Source organism: Equus przewalskii, chromosome 1 (genome assembly GCF_037783145.1).
Source record: "Equus przewalskii isolate Varuska chromosome 1, EquPr2, whole genome shotgun sequence".
In the NCBI taxonomy this organism is placed as follows: domain Eukaryota; kingdom Metazoa; phylum Chordata; class Mammalia; order Perissodactyla; family Equidae; genus Equus; species Equus przewalskii.
Genome location: NC_091831.1, coordinates 49,917,459 through 49,941,993, shown reverse-complemented (window position 1 = coordinate 49,941,993; position 24,535 = coordinate 49,917,459). Strand labels below are relative to the sequence as shown.

General features: G+C 40.7%; 1 protein-coding gene across 50 annotated transcripts in view; it reads left to right on the top strand.

The window, feature by feature from the left end:
* The window catches only part of ANK3 (ankyrin 3), a 628,477-nt gene that overhangs the window by 356,771 nt on the left and 247,171 nt on the right, over positions 1–24,535 (top strand). For 3 of the 50 annotated variants that reach the window (XM_070562695.1, XM_070562899.1, XM_070562590.1), the window contains exon 1: positions 21,636–21,895. The exons of 46 other annotated variants lie outside the window; for them this stretch is intronic. In XM_070562695.1, the coding sequence (XP_070418796.1) occupies positions 21,860–21,895 (36 nt within the window). In that variant the 5' untranslated portion in view covers positions 21,636–21,859. Of the gene's footprint in view, positions 1–21,635; positions 21,896–24,535 lie in introns of those variants that run through there. One more of the 50 variants, XM_070562584.1, reaches the window with a different exon arrangement.

Here is a 24,535-nt window from a genome sequence, read left to right as displayed (position 1 = left end):
ACACAGTAAACCCTCAAAAAATATTTGCTTAATGAATTGCATGAATGCTGAAAAAAACCGCTTAATGAGAAAAGGCTTTGGGATGAAAGGGTGAAAGGATACTATATAGAACGCTTGAAGCTGGTGAATGCCGTTTTTTCCCAAACCAAACATCTTTGTTATTAAAATATTTGTACAATTAGAAAAAAATCCAGGCTGGCCCGGTGGCGCAGCAGTAAGGTTCACACGTTCCGCTTCTCGGTGGCCCAGGGTTCACCAGTTCAGATCCCGGGTGCGGACATGGTGCCGCTTGGCAAAAGCCATGCTGTGGTAGGCGTCGCACATATAAAGTAGAGGAAGATGAGCATGGATGTTAGCTCAGGGCCAGTCTTCCTCAGCAAAAAGAGGAAGATTGTCAGTAGTTAGCTCAGGGCCAGTCTTCCTCAAAAAAAAAAAAAGAAAAAGAAAAAATCCTCAGAGGATTTCAGATACCAGTGGTTTAACTGTAGGACGCCACGGTAAGTTACACTGTGTTACAAAGGTGGGGAGATCAACTGGCTAATGGATCACTTTTAGTGATGAAGTCTGCCTCCTCCCACACCCACCACCACAAGTTTTACATGCTCAGCTTTAGAGGAACACACTTATTCATGTGGGTGTTTTGAGAACAATTTTGCAATTTCCAGGATCACTTTTTTTTTTAATTTTTATTTTTTTCGGATGTACATCATATTTCGAATTCTGTATACATTGCATCATGTTCACCACCCGAACACTAGTTATAGTGCATCCCCTCACATGTGACCTAATGACCCCTTTTGCCCTCCCCCCGCCCCCAATGGTAACCATCAGTCCAATCTCCAATACTATATGTTGTGGGTTTTTTTGTCGTTTTTATCTTCTACTTATGAGTGAGATCATATGGTATTTGACTTTCTCCCTCTGGCTTATTTCACTCAGCATAATACCCTCAAGTTCCATCCATGTTGTCACAAATGGCCAGATTTCGTCATTTCTTATGGCTGAGTAGTAGTCCATCGTGTATAAATACCACATCTTCGTTATCCATTCGTCCCTTGATGGGCACCTAGGTTGCTTCCATGTCTTGGCTATTGTATATAATGCCGCAATGAACATAGGGGTGCAAGTATCTTTATGCCTTTGTGTTTTCAAGTTCTTTGGATAAATACCCAGCAGTGAAATAGCTGGATCATATGGTAGATCTATCCTTAATTTTCTAAGTATACTCCAAACTGCTTTCCATAGTGGCTGCACCAGTTTGCACTGCCACCAACAGTGAACAAGGGTTCCCTTCTCTCCACACCCTCTCCAACATTTGTTGTTTCTTGTCTTGTTAATTATAGCCATTCTGACCGGAGTGAGGTGATACCTCATTGTAGTTTTGATTTGCATTTCCCTGATAGCTAATGATGTTGAGCATCTTTTCCTATGCCCGTTGGCCATCCATATATCTTCTTTGGAGAAATCTCTGTTTAGATCTTTTGCCCATTTTCTAATTGGATTGTTGGTTTTTTTGTTGTTGAGCTGTATGAGTTCTTTGTCTATTTTGGATAATAACCCCTTATCTGATATGTGGTTTGCAAATATCTTCTCCCAATTGTTAGGTTGTCTTTTCATTTTGTTGATGGTTTCCTTTGCTGTGCAGAAGCTTTTTAGTTTGATGTAGTCCCATTTGTTCATTTTTTCTTTTGTTTCCCTTGCCTGGTCAGACATGGGACTTGAAAATATGCTGCTCAGACCAATGTCATAGAGCGTGCTGCCTATGTTTTCTTCTAGAAGTCTCATGGTTTCGGGTCTTACATTCAAGTCTTTAATGCATTTTGAGTTGATTTTTGTGCATGGTGTAAGGGAATTGTCTACTTTCATTCTTTTGCATGTGGCTGTCCAGTTTTCCCAACACCATTTATTGAAGAGACTCTCCTTTCTCCATCGTATGCTCTTGGCTCCCATGTCGAATATTAGCTGTCCATAAACGTGTGGGTTTACTTCTGGGCTCTCAATTTTGTTCCATTGATCTGCGTGTCTGTTTTTGTGCCAGTACCATGCTGTTTTGGTTACTATGGCTTTGTAGTATAATTTGAAATCAGGGAGTGTGATACCTCCAGCTTTGTTCTTTTTTCTCAGGAATCCTTTGGCTATTCGGGGTCTTTTGTTGTTCCATATAAATTTTAGGATTCTTTGTTCTATTTCTGTAAAAAATGTTGTTGGAACTTTGATAGGGATTGCATTGAATCTATAGATTGCTTTAGGAAGTATGGACATTTTAACGATGTTAATTCTTCCAATCCAAGAGCACGGAATATCTTTCCATCTCTTTGTGTCGTCTTCGATTTCTTTCAACAATGTTTTATAGTTTTCGGTTAAGATCTTTCACCTCTTTCGTTAAGTTTATTCCTAGGTATTTTATTCTTTTTGTTGCAATTGTAAATGGGATTGTATTCTTAATTTCTCTTTCTGCTACTTTGTTGTTAGTGTATAGAAACGCAACTGATTTTTGTACATTGATTTTGTATCCCGCAACTTGACTGTATTCCTTTATTATTTCTAAAAGTCTTTTAGTGGACTCTTTAGGGTTTTCTAGATATAAAATGATGTCGTCTGCAAAGAGTGACAGTTTCACTTCTTCTTTTCCAATGTGGATCCCTTTTATTTCTTTTTCTTGCCTGATTGCTCTGGCTAGGACTTCCAATACTATGTTACATAAGAGTGGTGACAGCGGGCCTCCTTGTCTGGTTCCTGTTCTTAGAGGGATAGCTTTCAGTTTTTCTCCACTGAGAATGATATTTGCTGTGGGTTTCTCATATATGGCCTTTATTATGTTGAGGTATTTTCCTTCTATACCCATTTTATTTAGAGTTTTTATCATAAATGGATGCTGTATCTTGTCAAATGTTTTCTCTGCATCTATTGAGATGATCATGTGATTTTTATTCTTCATTTTGTTAATGTGGTGTATCACGTTGATACATTTGCAGATGTTGAACCATCCCTGCATCCCCAGAATGAAACCCACTTGATCATGATGTATGATCTTTTTAATGTATTGTTGTATTCGATTTGCTAGAATTTTGTTGAGGATTTTTGCATCAATGTTCATCAGTGATATTGGCCTGTAATTTTCTTTTTTCGTGTTGTCCTTGTCTGGTTTTGGTATCAGGATAATGTTTGCTTCGTAGAAGGAGTTAGGAAGCCTCCCCTCCTCTTCAATTTTTTGGAATAGTTTGAGAAGGATAGGTATTAAGTCTTCTTTGAATGTTTGGTAGAATTCACCAGGGAAGCCATCTGGTCCTGGACTTTTATTTTTTGGGAGGTTTTTAATTGCTGTTTCGATCTCCTTACTGGTGATTGGTCTATTCAAATTTTCTATATCTTCTAGGTCCAGTTTTGGAAGGTTGTATGTTTCTAAGAATTTATCCATTTCTTCTAGATTATCCAATTTGTTGGCATATAGCTTTTCATAGTATTCTCTTATCTTTTGTATTTCTGAGGTGTCCATTGTAATCTCTCCTCTTTCGTTTATGATTTTATTTATTTGAGCCTTCTCTCTTTTTTCTTGGTGAGTCTAGCTAAGGGTTTGTCAATTTTGTTTATCTTTTCGAAGAACCAGCTCTTTGTTTCATTAATTTTTTCTATTTTTTTTTAGTCTCTATTTCGTTTATTTCTGCTCTGATTTTTATTATTTCCTTCCTTCTGCTGATTTTGGGCTTTGTTTGTTGTTCTTTTTCCAGTACCTTTAGGTGCGCTTTTAGATTGTCTATTTGGGATTTTTCTTCTTTGTTGAGGTAGGCCTGAATTGCTATAAACTTCCCTCGTAGAACCACTTTTCCTGTATCCCACAGATTTTGGCATGTTGTGTTTTCATTTTCATTTGTCTCCAGGAATTTTTTATTTCTTCTTTGATTTCTTCATTGACCCAATCATTGTTCAGTAGCATTTTGTTCAATCTCCACATTTTTATGGCTTTTCTGGTTTTCTTTCTGTAGTTGATTTCCAGTTTCATACCTTTGTGGTCAGAAAAGATGCATGGTATTATTTCAATCTTCTTAAATTTATTGAGACTTGTTTTGTGGCCTAATATGTGATCAATCCTGGAGAATGTTCCATGGGCATTTGAAAAGAATGTGTATTCTGTGGTTTTTGGATGGAATGTTCTTTATATATCTACTAAGTCCATCTGGTCTAATGTGTCCTTTAAGGTGAGTGTTTCCTTATTGATCTTCTGTTTGGATGATCTATCCATTGGTGTAAGTGGATCACTTTTAATAAGTAAATTATTCCCAAGGTCAATAAATGAACTATCATCATAACCCTGATTTTAAGGGGCAACCAAGGAGGCAGGGTAGCGTAGAGGATAGGGCCATGGACTCAGAAGGCAGCTTGCTGATTTCAGTCCCAGCTTTGTAGCTCACGAGCGACATGACCATGAGCAAGGTTATACCACCTCTTTAATTTAGCTTTCTACATTTGCAAAATGGGGCTCATAGCAGTACCTACCTAATGAGGTCATTGTGAGGATTAAGTGAGCTAATACAGCCATCCTTTGGTATCCCCAGGGGATTGGTTCCAGGACCCCTTGCAGGTACCAAAATCCGTGGATGCTCAAGTCCCTTAGCTGGCCCTCCGTATCTGCAAGTTCCACATCTGCAAGCTGAAGCAATCATGTTCAATAGTACACTGTCTATGCTTGGATGTATCTGTGGATCTGGAACCCGCAGATACGGAGGGCCAACTGGACCTGCAGAATTCAGAGCAGAGTGCCTGGCACGGAGTAAGCCCTGAGTAAGTGTGAGATATCCTTCTCTGGTTGGTTTATATATTTACCTGTCATATGTCTCAGACTACACTGTAAGTTCCAAGACATAAGCTGTGCTTTTTCATAACATCGTTATTATGTTTGTATAGTGCTTTGCACATTTTTTTAGTGTTTTCCACATTTAATGTTCAAAATAGCGTCTCTGTAATTGGAAGAGTACATATGTATTTTTCTAATTTTGCTAAGGAAGCACAGAAAGTTTCCCTATAATATTTTCAACAATGCTGGGGACCTTTCAAAGGAGCTTGCTGGGAGGATTTTGTTACTCTCCACATACCCACTAGAGAATCAGAATCACTCCCATGAGAAGCCACTCTTACAAATGCGGTGGGGAGAGAAGAGGGGACGGATTGTGTCCCACAGATTGAATATACCCTGTTCAGTGGTATTTCACAGTTGTGTGCAACAAGTAAACCTTTTCTCTCAACTCACACTGCTCCTCCAAAGTACACAGGGAATGCCACCTCTACAGGTTTTGCCGCATTCTGTCTGTTCCCTTCAGATCTTTGTTGCCACCGAGACTCTCCAGTGCTCTACACACAGCAGCCTTCAGAGGAGTTGGTGCTTTGAATACCAGCCCAGGGAGGGCTGGAGTGTAAGCTTCTGTTCTTTATCCAGCCTTGTGTTTCTCTGCTTAAAGGTACCCAAAGTGGGCAAAATGTGGGGCAGAGTCGGGATAAAGTCACGCCAATGGTTCTAGGCCACTCCACAGGGAAATTGTAGATGGTAGTTGAGCCATTGCCAGCAAGGTAGGCACAGAGTCCAGCTCCTCTGCTGTTCCAGGAAAGAAAGTGGCTGGCACCAGGGAGAAACTCACTTTAAAGCATTTAAGGAATGAGAGCCTTGCCTAGGTAGGCATAGTCAATATGAAGAGGAAGCATCGAAGGCCCTGGGAAAATGATGTCCATTTTCTCCAGAATTCCTCTAGAGCACCAGTTTGAGAAACACTGGTCTAGAGTTGTGGGGGAAGTTAGAGTGAACAGGAGAAGAGTGTTTAGGTTGCAGGTCATCGTCATCGGTAATGACTAGGCATGATTTATAGACAAGACAGTGGTAGAACTCTCAGACTCCTCAATATACTATAGTTTTCTTTTTCTGAAATCTGAGGATCATACTTTTTGTAGCCAAGCAGAGAAAGATTTCTTCGTAGCATAGGTATGTCTCCAAAGACTTTGGCAGTTGACTATGGGTTGAATATATCCTCCAAGAGTGTAAGGTCCTGGGAAGCCAGGCTTCCTTCCCTGTATAGCCCAGCATGGAGCCCAGTGCCTGACATCTAGTCAATCGTCACTATTTGCTTGTTGAATCAATAAGTGAATGTACTTTAGAGCAAGCTAGAGGCTTAAGCAAAATAGATATTAATATGCTAAAATTGAGTCCAGAATAGAAGACATATTTCAGTATAACAAATTCTACAGTGCCATGCAAGTGTTTTTCCCCAATCTGGCATTTGTGGCATTGTTTTGTTTCCATCGTGATGATGGGAGACTGTGTTAATATGCAGATTAGGAACTGAAAGACCCAGTTCTAGTCCACCCAGATCCAGTCCAGCCACTTTATTTGGGGAAAGGTTTCTAATCTCTCTGATCATTGGTTTCCTAGTTTATTAAAGAAAGATAATAGTACCTGCACAGAGTACTTCTTATCTCAGGTACTAGTGATGATCAAATGAAATCATGAAGTTAACAAAACAGCAGAACTATAAACGTTCCTTTGCAAATGTGTAACTATTGTAACAGTCTACATATAAGTGTCTTTTTTCAAAGGCAAGAATTTACTGTACAGTCTGGTAGTATTCTGAAGGAATCAGTAATCATTTGTGTTAAGAACACAGCTCACCTGTCTTCTGTAGTGAAGCAGCAAGAGTGCAGGCCTTGATTACCAAGAACGCCCAAGGCTCGGTGAGGCCATGGTTTGCTGATTAGTGAAGTGTTCTTCAGAGCTTGGCAGCATTAAATGGCTTCATACTTAGGATCACACTGATCTTAAATGCCACAGCGCTTGGGAGTAATTGTCACTGTTTCTCAGGCTGAGGAAAGTTTTCTTCCATAAATTATCACAGTATTTGGTAATTTTCTAAAACAGATATTGAAGTATCAGATCACTATTAGCATGAAGAGACAGTGTTTTAAAAGGTGGCAGGGCCGGAAGTGGGGCAACCTTTTCTTCTTCCTGGTGTGCTGGATTGGTGATTCTTAATTTTTTTTTTTTCTTTTTTAAAGATTTTATTATTTCCTTTTTCTCCCCAACACCCCCCGGTACATAGTTGTATATTCTTCGTTGTGGATCCTTCCAGTTGTGGCATGTGGGACGCTGCCTCAGCGTGGCCTGACAAACAGTGCCATGTCCGTGCCCAGGATTCGAACCAACGAAACACTAGGCCGCCTGCAGCAGAGCGCGCGAACTTAACCACTCGGCCACGGGGCCAGCCCCGGTGATTCTTAATTTTTTGAGTTATGAACCCCTCCCAAATGCCCATATGCACAAACACAAAAACAGTTCACATTCTGTTTTCCAGCGTTCAGAGACCCACGAAAGCCTGTGAGGTTAAGACTCCCCAGTCTGATGTATTACCACAGAGTTTCTCTTTGAGGCAATTTGTATATTGTCATAAAGGATGCACAGTAACTCAGAGCTGTGCTGGGTTAGGCTTGTGAGACAAGTGGATCCCATTATCCGTTGTCACTGATTTGAGAGTCTGGTCTTGGAAATTCAAATTTTAAGCTGTTAAATTTTTAAAAGTCTATAACGCAATGTAAATTGTAAAGAAAGGTCCTTCAGAAAAATATTTATAAAATTGGATGTTTAGTAGATAATTTGAAAACTAGGATTTAAATATATGAAATAGCTTGATACAATCCAAGGTAAATTACTTGCATAAACTTCACACTGTAAATCATATTTCTTTGAAGCTTTTGTGAATTGTTTTTATGACCTTATGACTATGTCAAACTTCTTTCATGAGTTGGTGTTTGGGGCCGTAACTGTAGCACATTATGTAGCTGACGTTGCTGATATTTCAGGCAACCTTTCTGATCACAGTACTCATTTATCGGGTGGGGATAATAATAGCTACCTTACAGAAATGCTATATTAAGTCAAACTTTATTCACTGAACAGTTTTTTGAGTAGACATAAAAATCTAAGTCATATAATATGGCAGAAGATGATAAGTGCTGTGGAAAAACATAAGCAGGCTAAGAAGGATAGGGGATGCTGGGGGGTGGGCATGGTTAAAGAAGGGTGTCTGGATAGGACTCTCTGAGTATGCAAAGCACTTGGTGCATATCAGGTGTTCAGTAAATGCTGGTGCACATATGTGGATGAGATTTGCTCCTGTCACATGCCAATCAAGTCCATATAATACATGGAGAATGGGTGGGTGGATGGATGGATGGATAAGCTACATCTATGATATAGATATATATGAGACTGGATTGTATTGTTTTTAGTAGAATAATTATTAAAGCATTTTCTCATCCCTTTTATAAACAGCAATAATGGTAATTATAGCTAATATTTGTTGAATACCTACTATACATATGTTAACCTCTTTGTATATGTTACATATATTTACATACACTAGCTTATTTATTCCTTGTAAAAGCTCTGTAAAGTAAAACTATTATTATCCTCATTTTAAAGACAAGGAAACTGAGAAATGGGAGGCTGACTAACTTGCTCAAGGTTAAAAGCTAGGAAGGGAGAGAGCACATTTTAAACCCAGATAGTTGGCCCCTCGAACCTACATACGTTGGACCATGCCTCTTGCTGCCACTACGTTTTTATGAGGACATCTAGTTTGCTAAGGGATCATAAGTTTACCTAGCTTTTCTTGTTCTGTGTCTGCTTCCTCACAGTTAATAGTTTTCACGGGCTCAAGTACCAGGCTGCCCCAGAGCCTGCCTTGACAGCAGCTTAGCAGAATCCAAGGGTTCATAAGTGTGTCCTCATGGGTCACCAAGCTCAGGGAATTCTCGAGTCTTCCCTGCCTCTCCACAGGAGCTGTGGCATGGGGACTTTGGTTTAGCAGTCTTTTGATGCTAAGGGAGCCCTGGATCTCTGAAAATTCTGTCTGCTGTGCTGACTTGAGTAAATTAGAAAATCAAAAGCTTCTCTTCAATGTTTCCATCAGAATTAACCTCTCTCGGCACATAGAGTGAAAGCTGGGGAGATTTCAAACACTTCTGAAATGTAACTGATGGACTATTCTGAATTATCGCCTTCTTGCTCATAATATGCATTGGTGGCATCTCGCCGGAATACCTAAAATAGATCCTTCACAAGCCAGTCAGGGAGAGAATGGTGGTAAATGGGGCCAGCTCACTCCTAGCTCAGTAAAACCTCCATGGATGACTGGGATTAGAGGCGGTGGAGGGAGAGGCAACAGGAGATTATTTTTATTTTGGAACTTTCCTAAATCCCGTAGAACAAATTTAAACAAGTGAAACTAAATCTTCAAATTGTACCAAACATTCTCTCCCCAGTGACAGGTGGATAGATTAGACAGCTTCCTAGGTCATTTCCGTTTTAATTATAAGTATTTTTAAAATGTCTCATTTCTAACAGTGATTTTGGAACCTGTTTTTATTTTTTAATCAATATGTATTTGAATTATTGCAATCTTAGTGGACTCTAATTGGGGTTCAGTGCCAGAATCCTTGGGTTCTTGAAAGAGTCCTTGAATTTACTGGGTCAAAGAAGCCATCTGTTTGTGTATTTCTTTTGCACACGCTAGTAAAATTTTATAGATTTTCAAACACCATGATATACAAATATTTTCACAATGGATTTAAATAAAAACAATGTAATATTCTAGGAAATATTATAAAAACACTGCCAAGTTGTGAGTCCACTCTGTTTATCAGACCAAAGAACTCAGATGCTACTTAACTTTTTCATGCACCAATGTCTTGTCTCCCCTCTTCCTCTGACTCAATGGCTGTGACCGTTTTAAACTCTTCTGCATCCTTTTCCAGCCCCCACCATCTTATATAATGCTTTCTTGCAAAGAAACAAGAAAAGGATGGATAATGCGCTTTGTAAACTGGAAAATTCTGCATTATTGTAAGTTACCATTAGTAAGTGAATCAAATGATCATTTCCTCTACGTTTCTAAAATGGTGTGGTTTCAGGAGTCAAAGCTAGCAGAAGAACTTTACCTGTAGACATAAAATCACATAGCTTTTTGACATGGCCCTCACATATGGAACGCAAATGTTTTCCTTTCAGATCCATCCTTCATCGTATACTTCCAATTTTTAAATTAGTTGCCAACATAAAAAAATGAAAAGTTGCACTTAAGAACATCCAGATTCACAGCCTTTCTTGAACTATCAGAAGGCCCACCTACCAGCTTGAGCCAGGTGGGCCCTGCCGCGTCCAAATACAGCCGTGCCTTAGTCAGCACTCCCTGGCGCTTCCTGCGTGCAGTGTTATTCACCCGGGGAAAGTGAGGCCCGTGTTTTCAGTCCTGACTATGCTTTTACAGTTTTATATTTATGTGATTCTTCCCCAGAAATATGCTTCTTCCTTTTCTGGTGAGTCACATATTACTCAGATGACACATATTCCCCAGGACTGTGGCCTCATTTACATTTCTTGCCTGGCCCAGACCTGGCTCTCTTTACATAACACAATTGAAAAATTGCTGTTTTAAGGGTTAATTTGGTTAACTCCTGTTGGGATTAGTGGGGGCTCTGCAGATTCTCTCCAGAATGGCACAGTAGTTAAGAGACCTAGCACAATTCACTTAAAGAATGAATAATAGTGACTTCTTACAGTGTTATGAATATTAATTGGGAAAATGAATGCACAATGCTTAGCACAATACCAGGAATGTATTGTAAGTGTTTGATTAATATCACAAGAATTACATATTTCTGCCTCTGTTGAACACATTAACTGGATATCATTTGATGGAAACTATGTATTTTGAAAATTTTGGGTTTTTAACCTGATTTTCTCAACGTATCCATCTAATCAGAATCTCCACTGAAGTAAATTGTTCTTTATTCAACCCTTCAAAAATTGTTTGGTGAATATCAGGCACTGTTCTAGAGATGAGGGACACTGCAGTGACCAGGAGGCAGCGTCTTGTCCTGGAGAAGCTTCCACTCCAACAAGGAGATAGACAATAAACTGATAGGGACACGTATCAATTCACATAGCGATAAGAGCCAGTATGCAAGTAAAACAGAGTCAAGGGCTAGAGCAATGGATGGAGGTGCTGTCGTTTAGCTAAAATGTTTAGGATAGACATCTCTGACAAGGTAACATCTGAGATGCTGTGATCAATTAGAGGTGATTTATAAACTTCATTCAATGTCATCTGCTGGACTATTTATTTTTTAATTTATTTGAGACTTTCTTTTTTGCAGAAACTTTTCTATAAATATGGAACATGTTATGATAGCTGAGTTTCATGAGTATGACTTGAAATTAGAGGAGGGACTATTGTATGGAGGTGCCGAGTTGCGGGGAGGAGAACTGAGGTCAAAGAAAGACCAAATGAAGATTCAAGAAAATCCAATGTTGATGGTTAAAGAACTTCAGGAGGAAACGAATGGCCCCAGAGGACAGGTGAAGAGATAAGCATTGGACAGCAGGAGAAACCCTGTCTATCCCAGCTTAGCCTTTCCTGCAGTAAAGATAACTAATGATAAAGTGAAGTCAGCACTTTCCCTATTCTGCACAAAATGTTATCCACCTGAATCAAGTGAGGCTCATTTTTTTCAGTCCTGACTCTGCTCTAGGGTATTATATTCATGTGGTTGTTCCACAGAAATATGCTTATTCCTTTTCCTATGACTCACATATTGCTCAAAAGCCACTAGCTTCCTGTAACTCTGAAACTTCAAAATCTCTTGAGGATCTTTCTCCAACAGTAGTGTTGACTCTGACAAAGCCACAGTTCACGTCATCTCCTGGCAGTGAGTGCTGTTTCCAAGCTGGGCACCATCAGTCCTGTTCTGCATCTCGGGTGTTGTGCTAAGTGAAAGAGGTGCAAAGGGGACCGGGACACCTGCCCCTGGAGATGGACCAGAGCCCAGACTGATCGTCCTGGCAAGAGCCCCCGCCGTGTCTGTTCTGCACCCTGGAGAGGACCCAGGTGCTCTCAGGTGGGCCTTGTTGGTGGCTGTCAATCATGGAGCTGCAAAGCCCACTGTCTCCCAGGGCCAGCCTGGGGAACTAGAGCAAACTGCAGAGGAAATGCCCAGCTAAAGGTCACCGCTCTGGCTCCACGACAGCTAGTTGTCGCTAGGTGAAAATGAGGGGCTGGTTTTGCCAAAGCACCTGATTTTTTAAGAAGAAACAAATATTGGCTTTTTATGTGAAATCTCTTTATTTGTGAATGTTGGCAGTAAATTAGAATTTTAAAAAAGTTTTTCAAGACTTAATGAGGGTTTGAATGAAGGAAGATGCGGAAGCCTCTAATGAGCAGTGTGACTTTAGACAAGTCCTTTTTCCTGTACGGGTTTGTTATTGGGAAAATTGAGGCCGGTTGTCTAGAGGCTCCTTCCAGGCCTAAGATTTAGTGTTTTCCGTTTGGAGACCACGACTGAATTGCCATGACATCACAAGGGCAGTAGGTAATGGGACTGAGCCCACTTTGCCTACACAGGCCCCCTTAGTACAGGAACACAGTATCCAACACTCTTGCCTTTCTGGACCATTAGTAAATATGTCAGTAGGGAGTAGGCGCTTCCACCATTGAACAGATATTTGTTGAGGGCTTGCTCTGTGCCAAGGCCTGTGCCAGGCACCATCCTTCAGGCTCCTTTATGTGGATAAAGAGATTTATTCTTTCCAACTCTGAAATATAGGGCACTCAGCCCAGTGCTAGGCTCTGAATAAGGGCTCAATAATTGTTAACTTCCTCTCCCCCTTCGCTGAGGCAGTCCCTATGGAGGATGCTCCCAGCACTCACTCTGCTTGACTTTCTCCCTCATCCTAGGATATGCTTATCTTCCTTTGACAATTTTAAGTACCCTCAAAAGCCAGCTCAAGCCTGTCCTCTTTCTTTCCTGCCCACAGTCTCTGAACTCTGGTGGTTCTCATTCATTTAAAAATATTTATTGAACATCTACTATATTCCTGGTCTTGTTCTATCTGTGAACAAGACAGACAACACCCCATTTTCACAAACTGAACTATGGGAGTTGGGAGTGAAGGAGGAAACAAACTGTGAACTAATAAAGATGAAATTTATCAAAAAGTGCTGCATAGAAAGTAATGGTGATGTGGTACTTACTTAGGGCCTGCTTTAGATTGAGTGGCCAGGAAAGGCCCATCTGAGAAGATGCTATTTATTCTTTGGCCTCATTGATAAAAAGGAACAAGCCGTGGAAGACCTAGGGGAAGGGAGCATTCTAGGCAGAGGAAACAGCAAGTGCAAAAGCCCTGGGGCAGAAATAAAGTTAGCATTTGGAAAGATATAAAAGAAGCGTGTGTAGCCAAGCATAAATTGGGAGAAGGAGGGAGAGGTAATAGGGGATATCAGAGAATTTCTTTAGGTATAGAGTTTTTAAAATTATTTTATACAAATAAGTTTTCTTTCCCTTCAATTGGAGTATAACTTCGTTAAAGAAAGGAATAGGATGATCTGTCTTTTTTGTCCTCTGCAGCACCCAGTTGCTTAGTTAATATGTAGCTAATAGACTGACTATGAAGAACTCATATATCATTTAGTGTGGCAAAGCAGAGTTCCATTTCAGTGCGGAGTGATTTAGGAATCTTCAGAATGGGCTGCATCTAATAGCTTAGGAGATTGGAAGGGGTGCTTTCTTGTCCGGCTGTTATTTCAGCAGTACCCGTAGGAGGACAAATGCTCTTCCCTTTCTTCCCAGTTCATCCATGTGCTGTTTTGACTGCATGTTGCTTTTGAGCCAGTAGCCAACAGACCTCCATCTGGTTGAGGAGATAAAGAAGCAGGATCGTTTCCACGAGTCTTTGTAATTAAACAGCCACCACCACAAGATGGCCTTTCTCCACCAAGTCTGGCACTTCGATGAGAGGAGTTCTTTTTCCCATTTCTCATAACTGACTGCTGCCTCCCAACCCCCACCCCCCCCCACCCCATGCTGCCTGGGAGAGATTAAAGATGGTTGGAATGCGGGCTGGAGTCATTAAGTGTTCTCACCCCTTAGAACAAAGCACGTGACAGACGCCAGTGTTTTCTGCAGAGCGGCAGACCATCATGTGACCGGCTCCGCTTGACCTTTTCAGTTCAAGTCGAGGAAAAGGACGTTGTAGATAGGAATGATGTGTGAGGATATTTAATTCTACCCTTTTCTTGAATTTCTGAGGGAAAAAATACTTTCAGGAGAAAGGAGAAAGCTTCCATCACTCTATCATTTCTACACGTTTTAGGCATTGCGAGTTACTTGTGGGAGCATGTGGGGCTCAACGTGAGAGCAGTCAGCTTGCAGATCTGTCTGCAGCAGGCACCCAGGCTCCTGAGTCGAGAGCTGCTTCTTAGTAACTTTTGTCACATTGATTTACTCAGTTTTTCTCGTTATCTCCTGAACCTTTGTTGATAAATGCATTTTTAGTTCCTCATATTAAACTATTATTTACTCTTGTCCCTAACGTATCCAAATCGTGCATCATTTATTCCAAAGAATAGTTTTCTGGATTAATAGTGTTTTCCAGTCGTAAGACAACCAGTTTCCTTTTAAAGAATCATCCACATTAAACATATCTCGTATAATATATAAGTGTGTGCGTGTTTATTACAAAAGCAGTGCCTGGAAAAAGAATCTTAATCTCTTCTCTTCACGTGTGGCTGAAAATCTGTCACCCATAAATCAGACCCAGAATGAGAGCGTTGCAATTAGAGCTGAATAACCATTAGATGATTCCTGGAAAGCTACACACATTTTAACCCTTTGCCATAAGATTTCTATAGAAATTGGGTACACTGATTTCTGCCTGATAAAACACAGGAGACTGCTAAATGCTGGGTTGTTGGGTGATTGATTTTGCAGACCTGAATCGTATTCTCTCTTTCTGAACTTTGGTTTCTTCCTCTCTGATGGTTTAAATAGAGAATTTTTAGAGGGTTGGTATATTTCCGCAAGTGTTTTTCCTTTACTCACAAGCGTTAAAGAGAGTATGTTGGTGTTCAAAATGCAGAGAAAGCTACCTGTGCAAGTTATTCCAGCCTTCTAATTCATCGTCAGAAATGTGCACGGGCGTCACATTTTCTGGACACCCACCTGGAGTGATGTGTCCATGTCGAGAATGCACAACTGTAGGCTCGTCATCTTTAAAGATGTTGTTCTCAGTCTGGTCAGACCTCCCAGAGTTCATTACCTTTTCAAAATCTCAAGCCTTGATTATACACCACAGCAGAAACATAGTTTCATCTAGCTAAGAGCTTTTACCTTCAGTAGAGCCCCTTGGAGTCTGGGGGAGGGAGTGAGCATTTCATAATCAGTTCTGAATTCTGTATGCTTTATATTCAAGAGCATAGGAAATAATGAAGAAATGGCTAGCCATTCAGTTTCTTCAGGCTATACTGAACACAGCTTTGGTAGTCCAGAAATAACCTGGCTTTCTTAATGTAATTTGGGCTCATAAAAACCAGCGTGCCTTCATCACTGATCGACAGCGCCTTTTATATTCTGTTAGCTGTAAAGTGCGCAGGTGTGTTTAGAATGCATGTATATGAATTGTTGATGACAATATGTTACCACACATCATTTGTTGTCATATCTTTGCTGAGGAGGCCTCTTTCTTTATTCTACTGACCTCATTTGCATATAGAGCCAGCAAAAGGAAAGAAGGAAGAAGGATATGTTGAGTCCCTCTATTTCATTTCTCCTGGAATATGTGATTTTGAGGGAATGTGGAAGTGGGGCCTGGGGAGCAGGGGTATGCCTGCATGAGGGTAGGAGGCTGTCCACTCAGTGGGAGGAGCAGCCCCTGAAGGAGGAGGTCTCCCAGGCATCCAGCTCAGGAGGAATTTGTGGTTACTTTCAGTTGGGGAAAAGCCAAGCTCCCTGAGGGTTCAGTGAACTGGTGATTCCCACCATAGCATCAGTTGCTTGAGTAGAAGTAACCCCAGGGAGCTGTCGTGTGTTCTTGCCTGGACAGGACATCACTGGGGTTTGGATGGTGGAGGCTCCAGGCTCTGGGAATAAAGAGAAAAGAGAGTTGGATCACCTCCCTGACCAGTTTGCCTCCTCTCCACCCTCACAACATTGAATCCCTGACTCCATGGTCCCCAGAGGGGCCATCCCAAACCAGGCTCCCTCCAAAGTCAAGGGTCTCTTGTCCAGTTTGAGTCTCTAAACTTTTATCCTTTATCTTCTCTGTTTCTCTGCTGATTAAGTAGGGCACAATATGCCCTCATAAAGATATGGAAAATATTGAATACAGCCAATCCAGATTACTTCGCTGCTTAAAAGCTCCCTTGTAGATTAGATCATTTGCCCTCTTAAAAGCTCAATGAGCTGTTTTTCCCGTGTGTTCCTGTGAATAATGCCTGTGTCATGGTCTCAGCTCAAGAGAAGGGGGAAAACAAGGAAAAGAGAGAGCACACTTTGTTACTACAAGTTTCAGGAGTCACATCAGGGATGTAAATGCTGTCATCGTTTTTTTTTTTTTTCCTTTTTAAAAACATCTTGTTTTTGCTTAATCTTGAACAGAGAAAATTACACAGAATCTAGATCCTAGCTCTCAATACTTTGTGTGTGACACACAAAGAGAGGATAGAGAATATATTAATACTTTAAATTGTTGCCTGAAAAGACAGTGATATTTTCTGTTATATAAAGCTAATAGATGAATGCATTCTACAGAGGTTTTATGAGGTTTCCGCCATTTTTCAATCTCAAAGATCAGAGGGCATGCTAGGATCCTCCACTGCCTTCCAAAAATGCATCATAGGGACACAACCTTCAAACCCTAGCTCTGCATCAGGGCTTAGCAAACTTTCTCTGAAAAGGGCCAGATTGTAACTATTTTAGGTTTTGTTGGCCATACGATCTCCCACATATTCCAATCAAACTTTGTGAACACTGAAATTTGAATTATATATTATTTCCATGTGTCACAGAATATTGTTATTCTTTTAATTTACTTCAACCATTTAAAAATGTAAAAGCCAGTTTTAGTTCATAGGCTGTACAAAAACAGGTAGTGGATTAGATTTGGCCCTCAGGTTATAGTTCAAAGACTCCTTATCTAGATATTAGCAACATCTCAAGACAAATCGACCTTTACAGTTAAGAAGTTGGTGTATGGGGGGCCCATTTTCAGGATGGACAGGATGGGAGAGGGGCAACTCTCCAGGTATTTGTTTGCTGGGTCTTGAAAGGATTTGTGAAGTGGGATTTCAGGAGCTATTTCAGCATAGACACAAACTCTCTTCTTCTTAGTTGAAACGGTTTCTGACATTGAGGATTGTCCCTAAAATCCACTGAATATGCAGATGCGGCCAACCTCTTCTTGATTCCTCTCTGCCTTCCCACTTTCCTAAAACATCTGTTGGGCACATGCTGTGTGGAGGCCTTAGTTAGATGTTGGTGACACAAAGACACGGCCAGTACATGAACACCTACAGCCTGCTGACAGAGCAAGAGAACTGTGTGGAGGATCTCACACACAGGGCAAGCAGTCTGTTGGAAGGGAGACGCAGCATGCAGCATCCTCGGTACTAGCTCTCTGCACCATCCAGTCCTCATCTGCTCCGAGAGATAACTTCATGGGCCAATTCCAGCTGGATGACTCATAATTCAGTGTGCCTTGACGTAAGTGGACACCGGATCCTTGCTTCCTAGTCAGGAACCTGGATTGATGGGAAAGGCCATAACTTCTAAGCTGCTCAGTATTTTAAAGATCCATCCAGAAAAGTATTACCGGGCTTTGTTTTGAGCCCGTGGCTCTTCCTTACACAGCCTGATACAAGTTTCTGTCCTTTAGTCCAGGCCCCCAAGTGATAAACACCTGAAGCTACACTCGTACCATCATTGTTCATGAACATTGCCCTCCGTTGAGCAGTATTGGTGCACCTTGAAAACCACAAGTTGAATCTCATTTTGTAAATTAAATCACTGTGTAAATACCCTAAGTCTTTATGCTTGTTAAAGGAATCCCATTACGAATTCCAGGCACAGCAATATCATTGACTCACAGTGCACCGTCATGGAAGCACTCCAGGCTTGCATCTCTTCATCTTTAAAATGATGGGATTTGATTAAACGATCTCTAAGATTACATGATTTACTCTACTGTTTATTTTCTGTGTAAAAATGTATTATTAAATACTGGGTTTCCTTGAGGTAGGGCACACTTGTTCTCATAAAATGGGAGAGAAAATGTTAACATCATATCCACTATGGAAGGTTTAGTTTTTCAGTAGACCCACGAGACTCCGCGTTCAGGTGACAGCAGGCTCCCACGCCAGCCCGTGTTTACCCTTGTGGGGATGTCAGCTTCTGTCCCTGCTGCGGTATCGGTGAGGTGAGCAACGATAGTTTGGGAAACAATATGTCCTGGCCAAGGGGTGGGTTGAAAGACAAAATTATGAGAATTACTACTCTTCTTATTTCGTATAATTACAGGGTGTGTTTCTCCGAAGAGCGCCACCAAAAGGTTGAATCAGTGGGATTATTTATCCTAGGGAAGAGAAGACTGGAGGGGAGGGGGATGAATCAGTAATGGTTTTGAATATTTGGAAGGCATTAACCAACTGTTCTGTCTTCTCACTGAGGACAGGAGATTAAGAAATTGGTAGGAAAGGTCTAAAATAGACGTGAGGAGTGAGGCCTTGCTGGTAAGTGTGACTAAACACTGGTGTGAGTTCTTGAGGGGAGGTCTGGGGGATGGGGGCTTGGATGTCCTGCCTGGAGCTGGACATCTTGCTCTCTGATTTCCATTGTGGACAACAGTGACTGCCCATAGGTTCCAAGGGGCAGATCCACAGGCCTGGACTCCTAGCCCCCAGCATTCTCATAAACTAGGTGTGGTTCACACAGACAGAAAGGACAGCCTTGAGGACAAGAAACACAGTAACGTCATGGAAAGGAAGTCTGTGGCTTCAGAGGAAAGAGCTAGGCTTGAGCATGCAGGCTGGAGTGTGAGGAAAGAAGAGTTTGTCCTCAGTTGGGCAACACGCAGCCTGGGGATGGTGAGATTTCTTATGCCAGCCCTCACCTCCAGAGCATCAGCCAATGGGACCTTTCCCCTTTCGGACTCTATCCCCCACCCGTCTTGTGTCTGCAGCAGGCAGATCAGACTTGCTATGTTCCAGAGATGACTCTGGCTCCACTTCACTCTGCATCAGCCCAGAAACAGGCACACAGCGGGCAGCTTGATGGTTTTCCAGGTTTTCTCTGCCAAAACATAGTTTCCAGCACATACTAGATGCTCACCCCATGTGTGGTTACTGTATAAATGAATGTGTGCAAGAAGGAGGGAGGAAGGAGATGTTGAGTCAACAGTGACCATGTCTGACCCCTCCCAGAGTGTCGCAGGACCTTGGGAATCGCTAGCACTGTGGTCAGAAGTACAGGCTTCAGGGCAGAGACCCTAATTCAAATGGCTCTCTGAGCACATAATGGCGAGGAGTGAAGCAGCTCAGAGTAAGATGGGAGGGAATGCTGGGGGCTGAGGTGGAAGCCATCGCTCATCCCTGGACACTGTGGCCCAACTGAAACATGGACCCAGAGTTGCCAGATCCTTGCTTTTTTAAACACACAAACAAAAAACCCCAGAAACTCTAGATTTTGATATGAAATCTCTCAGTTTTTAAGTATTGGCAACTAAAAATATTTTTTAAAACACAACGAAGGCCAAGAAAACATGTTTGTTGTTTGCTGCCAGTATGTGACCTTCTCTTTAGAATCATGCAGAATTAGATTCAAATCCTGGCTACTTAGTAGGTGGTGACCTTGGCAAGTTACTTAACCTCTCTGAACTCTAGTTTCTCTCTCACAAATACAGAGACAGAGATGGTCTCACAGCCTGGCTATGAGGAGTAAAAGAACATCTGTAAGAAATTACTATAGTGCCTAGCATGCAGAGTGTCGACGAAAATAATCCATAACCAATCTATAAATGAAAATTTGGGTGAGTTTACTCTGAGCTGAAATCTGAGGACCACGGCCCGGGGCCTTTCTTCCCGAAGGAAGAAAGGGCACCAAGGAAGTGAGGTATACAGAGTGGTTATATACCCCCATACAGGACATTTCACATGTGATTGAAATGTCCCTCCCACAATAGTCACAAGATTGCCCTGTGGGCACAGTGCTTGATGGACACAGCAGGTAGTAGGTCTGCTATCTCGGTGGGCGTAGCAGGAGGCAAGCCTATTGTCTCGGTCTGGGTGGTCACAGGTGAGCGCAGCAATCAGTTCCTAGCCTAAGGAAAGATGCTTAATCCTTAAGGGAATGCAGAGGGAAGTTGCACCTTTATCTCAAGGGCCTTTGTTCTTGCCGTAGGGAATATCTAAAGCAGATATACAATGAATGCTCCAAGGCCTCAGTCAGGCCCTTTTGGAAAGACAAGGTCAGGCCGAATTAGGTTTACATAAAATGGCTTCCTCATATACTCCAATATATCCTATTACTTGCCATTTTTATTTGTCAAGATTGTTTAATAACTATTAAATAATAATGCTATAATTATGTTATTAAATCAAACCATATGAAATTGCTCATACACGCATAGATTTGACTTGTGAAAATCGTGATTACTTGTGGTTCAACATAATATTGTTAATATGAAATCCTACACTGTAACCATTATTACTATTTTACCATTATTATTAATATCAAGGCTTCGCCACCCACTCCCTGAATACACACCTATGGTCCTCCTTTCCTGCTCTCTCTTCCCACAGCACTTAGCCTGTTGATTGTACTTGATAACTTATTTATGATGTTTATGGCTTGTGTGTCTGCCCCTCCCCTACTGGTATAGAAGCTTCATCAAGGCCGGGATGTTCTCTGCTGTGTTCATTGTCCTTCTCCGGCCACTCCACCCTAGCCCCTAGGGGAGCAGGCCTTCAGGCTCTCTGGAAAGGTGTGTTGAATGCAGGGACTTACACACTGGCCTTCCCAAAGCTGAAGGCAGTTAGCCCTGGCCACTTTCCTTCAAACCTTGCGGGCTTGAGGGAGCTACTGATGAAACTGTTCTAAAGAAAGCAGCAAAATGCAATGTTACGATGATGGTTTTGTAGTGCTTTGACTCTTCAGCTCAAGAACAAGATGAGGAAAATGGTGCCAAGTATGATGTACCCCAAAATCTGAAAAACTGCATTCAATTAGTTAAAAAAAAAAAAAAAAAAAAAACCTGAATTGAAAAAAGTTGACCAAAAGTCTTCAGTGAGGTGTTTTTTTTTTTCCTGGCTATACACATGAGCTTTGTATACAGCTGTGTTTTTAAAAAGATCATCGATTTTATTTCCTTTAAATAGAAGGAAATTGGGTTTGTAAGATAACTCTCCTTGTCAGTACATTATGCTTTCATTTTATGTGTGTGTGTGTGTGTACACATAGGTTCAATAGTAAAGCCAATGTAGCAAAAAAAATTAGAAGTTAAAAAAACCCAATAGGAAATGGCAAGCCTGACTGGATTCCAGAGACAGAGGGAAAATGGTGGTATTGTCTTTAGAAGGAATGTTGGAGTAGCCTGCATGCAGAGGAAAGTGCTGATAAGCAGAATGACAAAAGCTGGTTTCATGAGTGATTCCCAGCAGCCAGAGTCCACTCGCCAGCTGATTGCCCTGCTATTTTCGGTATTCCACATATCATGACTAAATACACAGAGCTTGACCGGAGGCCACAAATATGGTAAGTCAGTGGGGAATTCTGGGAAGTTCTACATTATTTGTAAGGACCGAGGCACCTTCCATGCTCCTGTCTGCCCCCACCTAGTCCCCATTTCAACAGTTAAGAAACTTCTGACCAGCTCCTGCCTCCTTAATAGGAGGTGGGGAAAACCTTTACATTCCCCAAGGCGGATATTTTTAGATGCGATGCTCTGTCCAAAGTGTTAACTAATTGAGTTATCAGGTTTCATACTTGGCCACAGAGAATGGCAGTGGAAGAGGGAGAGAGCTTCTCAGAACAAGTAAGCATTTACAGTTTCCGAATGAAATGTGTTTTCCTTATAGAAGTGCTGTTTTGGCCTGAATACTTGTACCTTTTAAAAAATGTTTGTTGCTGGATAGGAAGGAAGCTAGCCTGTCTGCACCATGGATCACTTGAGTTCAGTGTGTGTAGGACAATGGTCTGTCGTTTCTTTCTGTTTTGCTGGGATCCCAACTCTAGGTACGTGTTGCCTGTGATGTAATTTGGCGTGTGCTTAGCTCAGGCCTGTCTTAAGAGGATGCTTAATGAAATACAAACAGATGGTGGGCGATTCGGGGTGCAGGAAGGTCCTAGTGGACCCAAGAATGTGAGAAGGTTGAAGTGTTCCCACTTTGCTCAAGAGAAATCTGAGAGCTTTAAAACTCAGCTTTTTCTGATATATTAATTGCAAGGAGGACTGTGGAATTTTATAATTGGGGGAGAAAACATGGTAGAGTTAAAATTTGTTTTTGAAATTCATATAAATGGTAGATGAAGAATGTAGTTGGAGGTTGGAAAATGTAATTTTGTTTGTTTCAATAGAATTGCAGATAGATACAAATATGTCCTCTTGTTTAATAATTTTAAAGAAGTCACACAGGAAGCTATTTTCCCTTAAGGGATATTATATGGGAAAAGGGGTAAATATATGCCTTATGTTTATAAAATTTTGAAGTATTTGATTCTGAGGGATTCGTAAAATATGATTTAGATTATGGCATAGTTCGGAATTCCATGAACTCTCTTGTTTCTACCTGTGTCTTTTCAGTTAGCGCTAGTTTCTCTAGCTAAGAGAACACACGTGTACTGTGAAAAGAAGGGAGTGGTATTTGCTATTAATACAACATATTAAATCCTGAGCAAAGGATGAACATTTTGTAAGCAAAATTTAGTGAAATGGTCATAATGACTAGAAGAAGACATCATAAAAATGAAGACATTGCTACTGTTCTAATGTCAGGTAGACAGACAGGCTAATGGTTTTAAGAAAAGAACTGTCATTTCACAGTGTTACAAAAAGCAGTTCAGAGAACTCTCACAATTTTGAACCTTATTTTGAATGAATTCATTTTAATCTTTATATTCTTAGAGATAGATTAATCTTTTAGCAAAGAGTATTCTTTCATGACCTTTATGGAATATTGCTGTATTCTAGAGTAGATGTTTATGAGATTTTAATCTGAGTGAGACTTTGTGAACATTCTGTGTGCCTCAGAGAAAGGCCTTTTCAGATTAAACTTTGAGATTGAGATTCATAATAAAGCAATGAATATTGTTCATGAATTCTATGCACTCATGACAGTTGTAATTTACTAGTAATATAAACATATAGGCAGGTAAGTCCTAAAAATCATTTTATGTCACTCTAAAAATAATCGACTCACCCATCAAAAATGATGAGCTCTGTTGAAGGTTGAATTTTGGATGTGCATTCTGTTCCATTGGTTGTGGAACTGAAAACTTTACATATAATCATGACATTTGCTAATTACCTAATGAGACTTGGCTTTGAGAAATACTAATAGCTAGGAAGTTTTGAGCCAAGGGCAAATACAACAAATCTTAAAGAATGTCCCTGAAAAGCTTTGGCCTTTTATGAATAATGAGTTAATTTTTTAAAAAAGAGATCTGAGATCCGAAAGGAAAACCCCAAAACAGACTATGTTGTTTCTGCCTCGTGTCAGAATATATCAACTAAATGGTGAAAGCATTTGATCTCAACCCATATGTGCAGCGTTTTCTGTTTTGGTGGGCATGCTGTTTAAAAAACGTGTAATAAAATGACAGACTGAATTTGGAATTATCCTGCCCTAAGCAGTGACTCTGGAAGGGTACTGACCCGATACAGATGACACAGAAGTCCCGTCACAATAGTGTAGCATGTACTATTGCTGCACTGGGTTTAGTCGGACAATGAATAAGAATTATTCATCTCTTGGTTTCATCTCTGACTTGAATGGAAGATTGAACAGTTTATCTCCCTGAGCTGCACTATGGATAAAACCGTTGCAGAGAGGGTATAGTAGATAATTACATTTTCACAAACGATTGTTAATACCTCCTGCTGCTTCTGTTTGTCTTGTGGTTTCTATAATCTTGTTTAGAGATTTTCTACAGGACTGTTTAGTCTGTGTGTTGGAAGAAACTTCAGTGATTTTACAAATTGTTATTGTGAAACATTTGCAACCCAAACTGTCTAGAAAGGTAGGTGTGTGTGTACCTTTGCCAATGTTGCTAGTAATCAGGTCTTTATAGAACAAATTTTGCCATAAATGACTGATGAAAAATTAACTCTTAAATAATGCACTTGGAAAAAAAGAAGCTGGACTGTAATATTGAGCAAAGCTCAAATATAATACAATTTTAATGTGCATTTTAAAGGCAGCTAATGACAAGGTCTTTCAATAGCTGTGAATTATTTTTAAATCCTGTAGAGGTACTCTATAATACCAAATAGAAATTATTGATATTATTTCTTATTCTATCTTCTAACTCAGGTGTGTTTCTATTTTGTATATCTGATTTTCAATAATTGACCCATTATTAAATACATATTTAACTGTTGGGAGAATCTCTAATTTTATTGTTGATTTTCACTTTAGGAAGTTGGGGGCTAGTTGGATAATTTACATAATCAAAC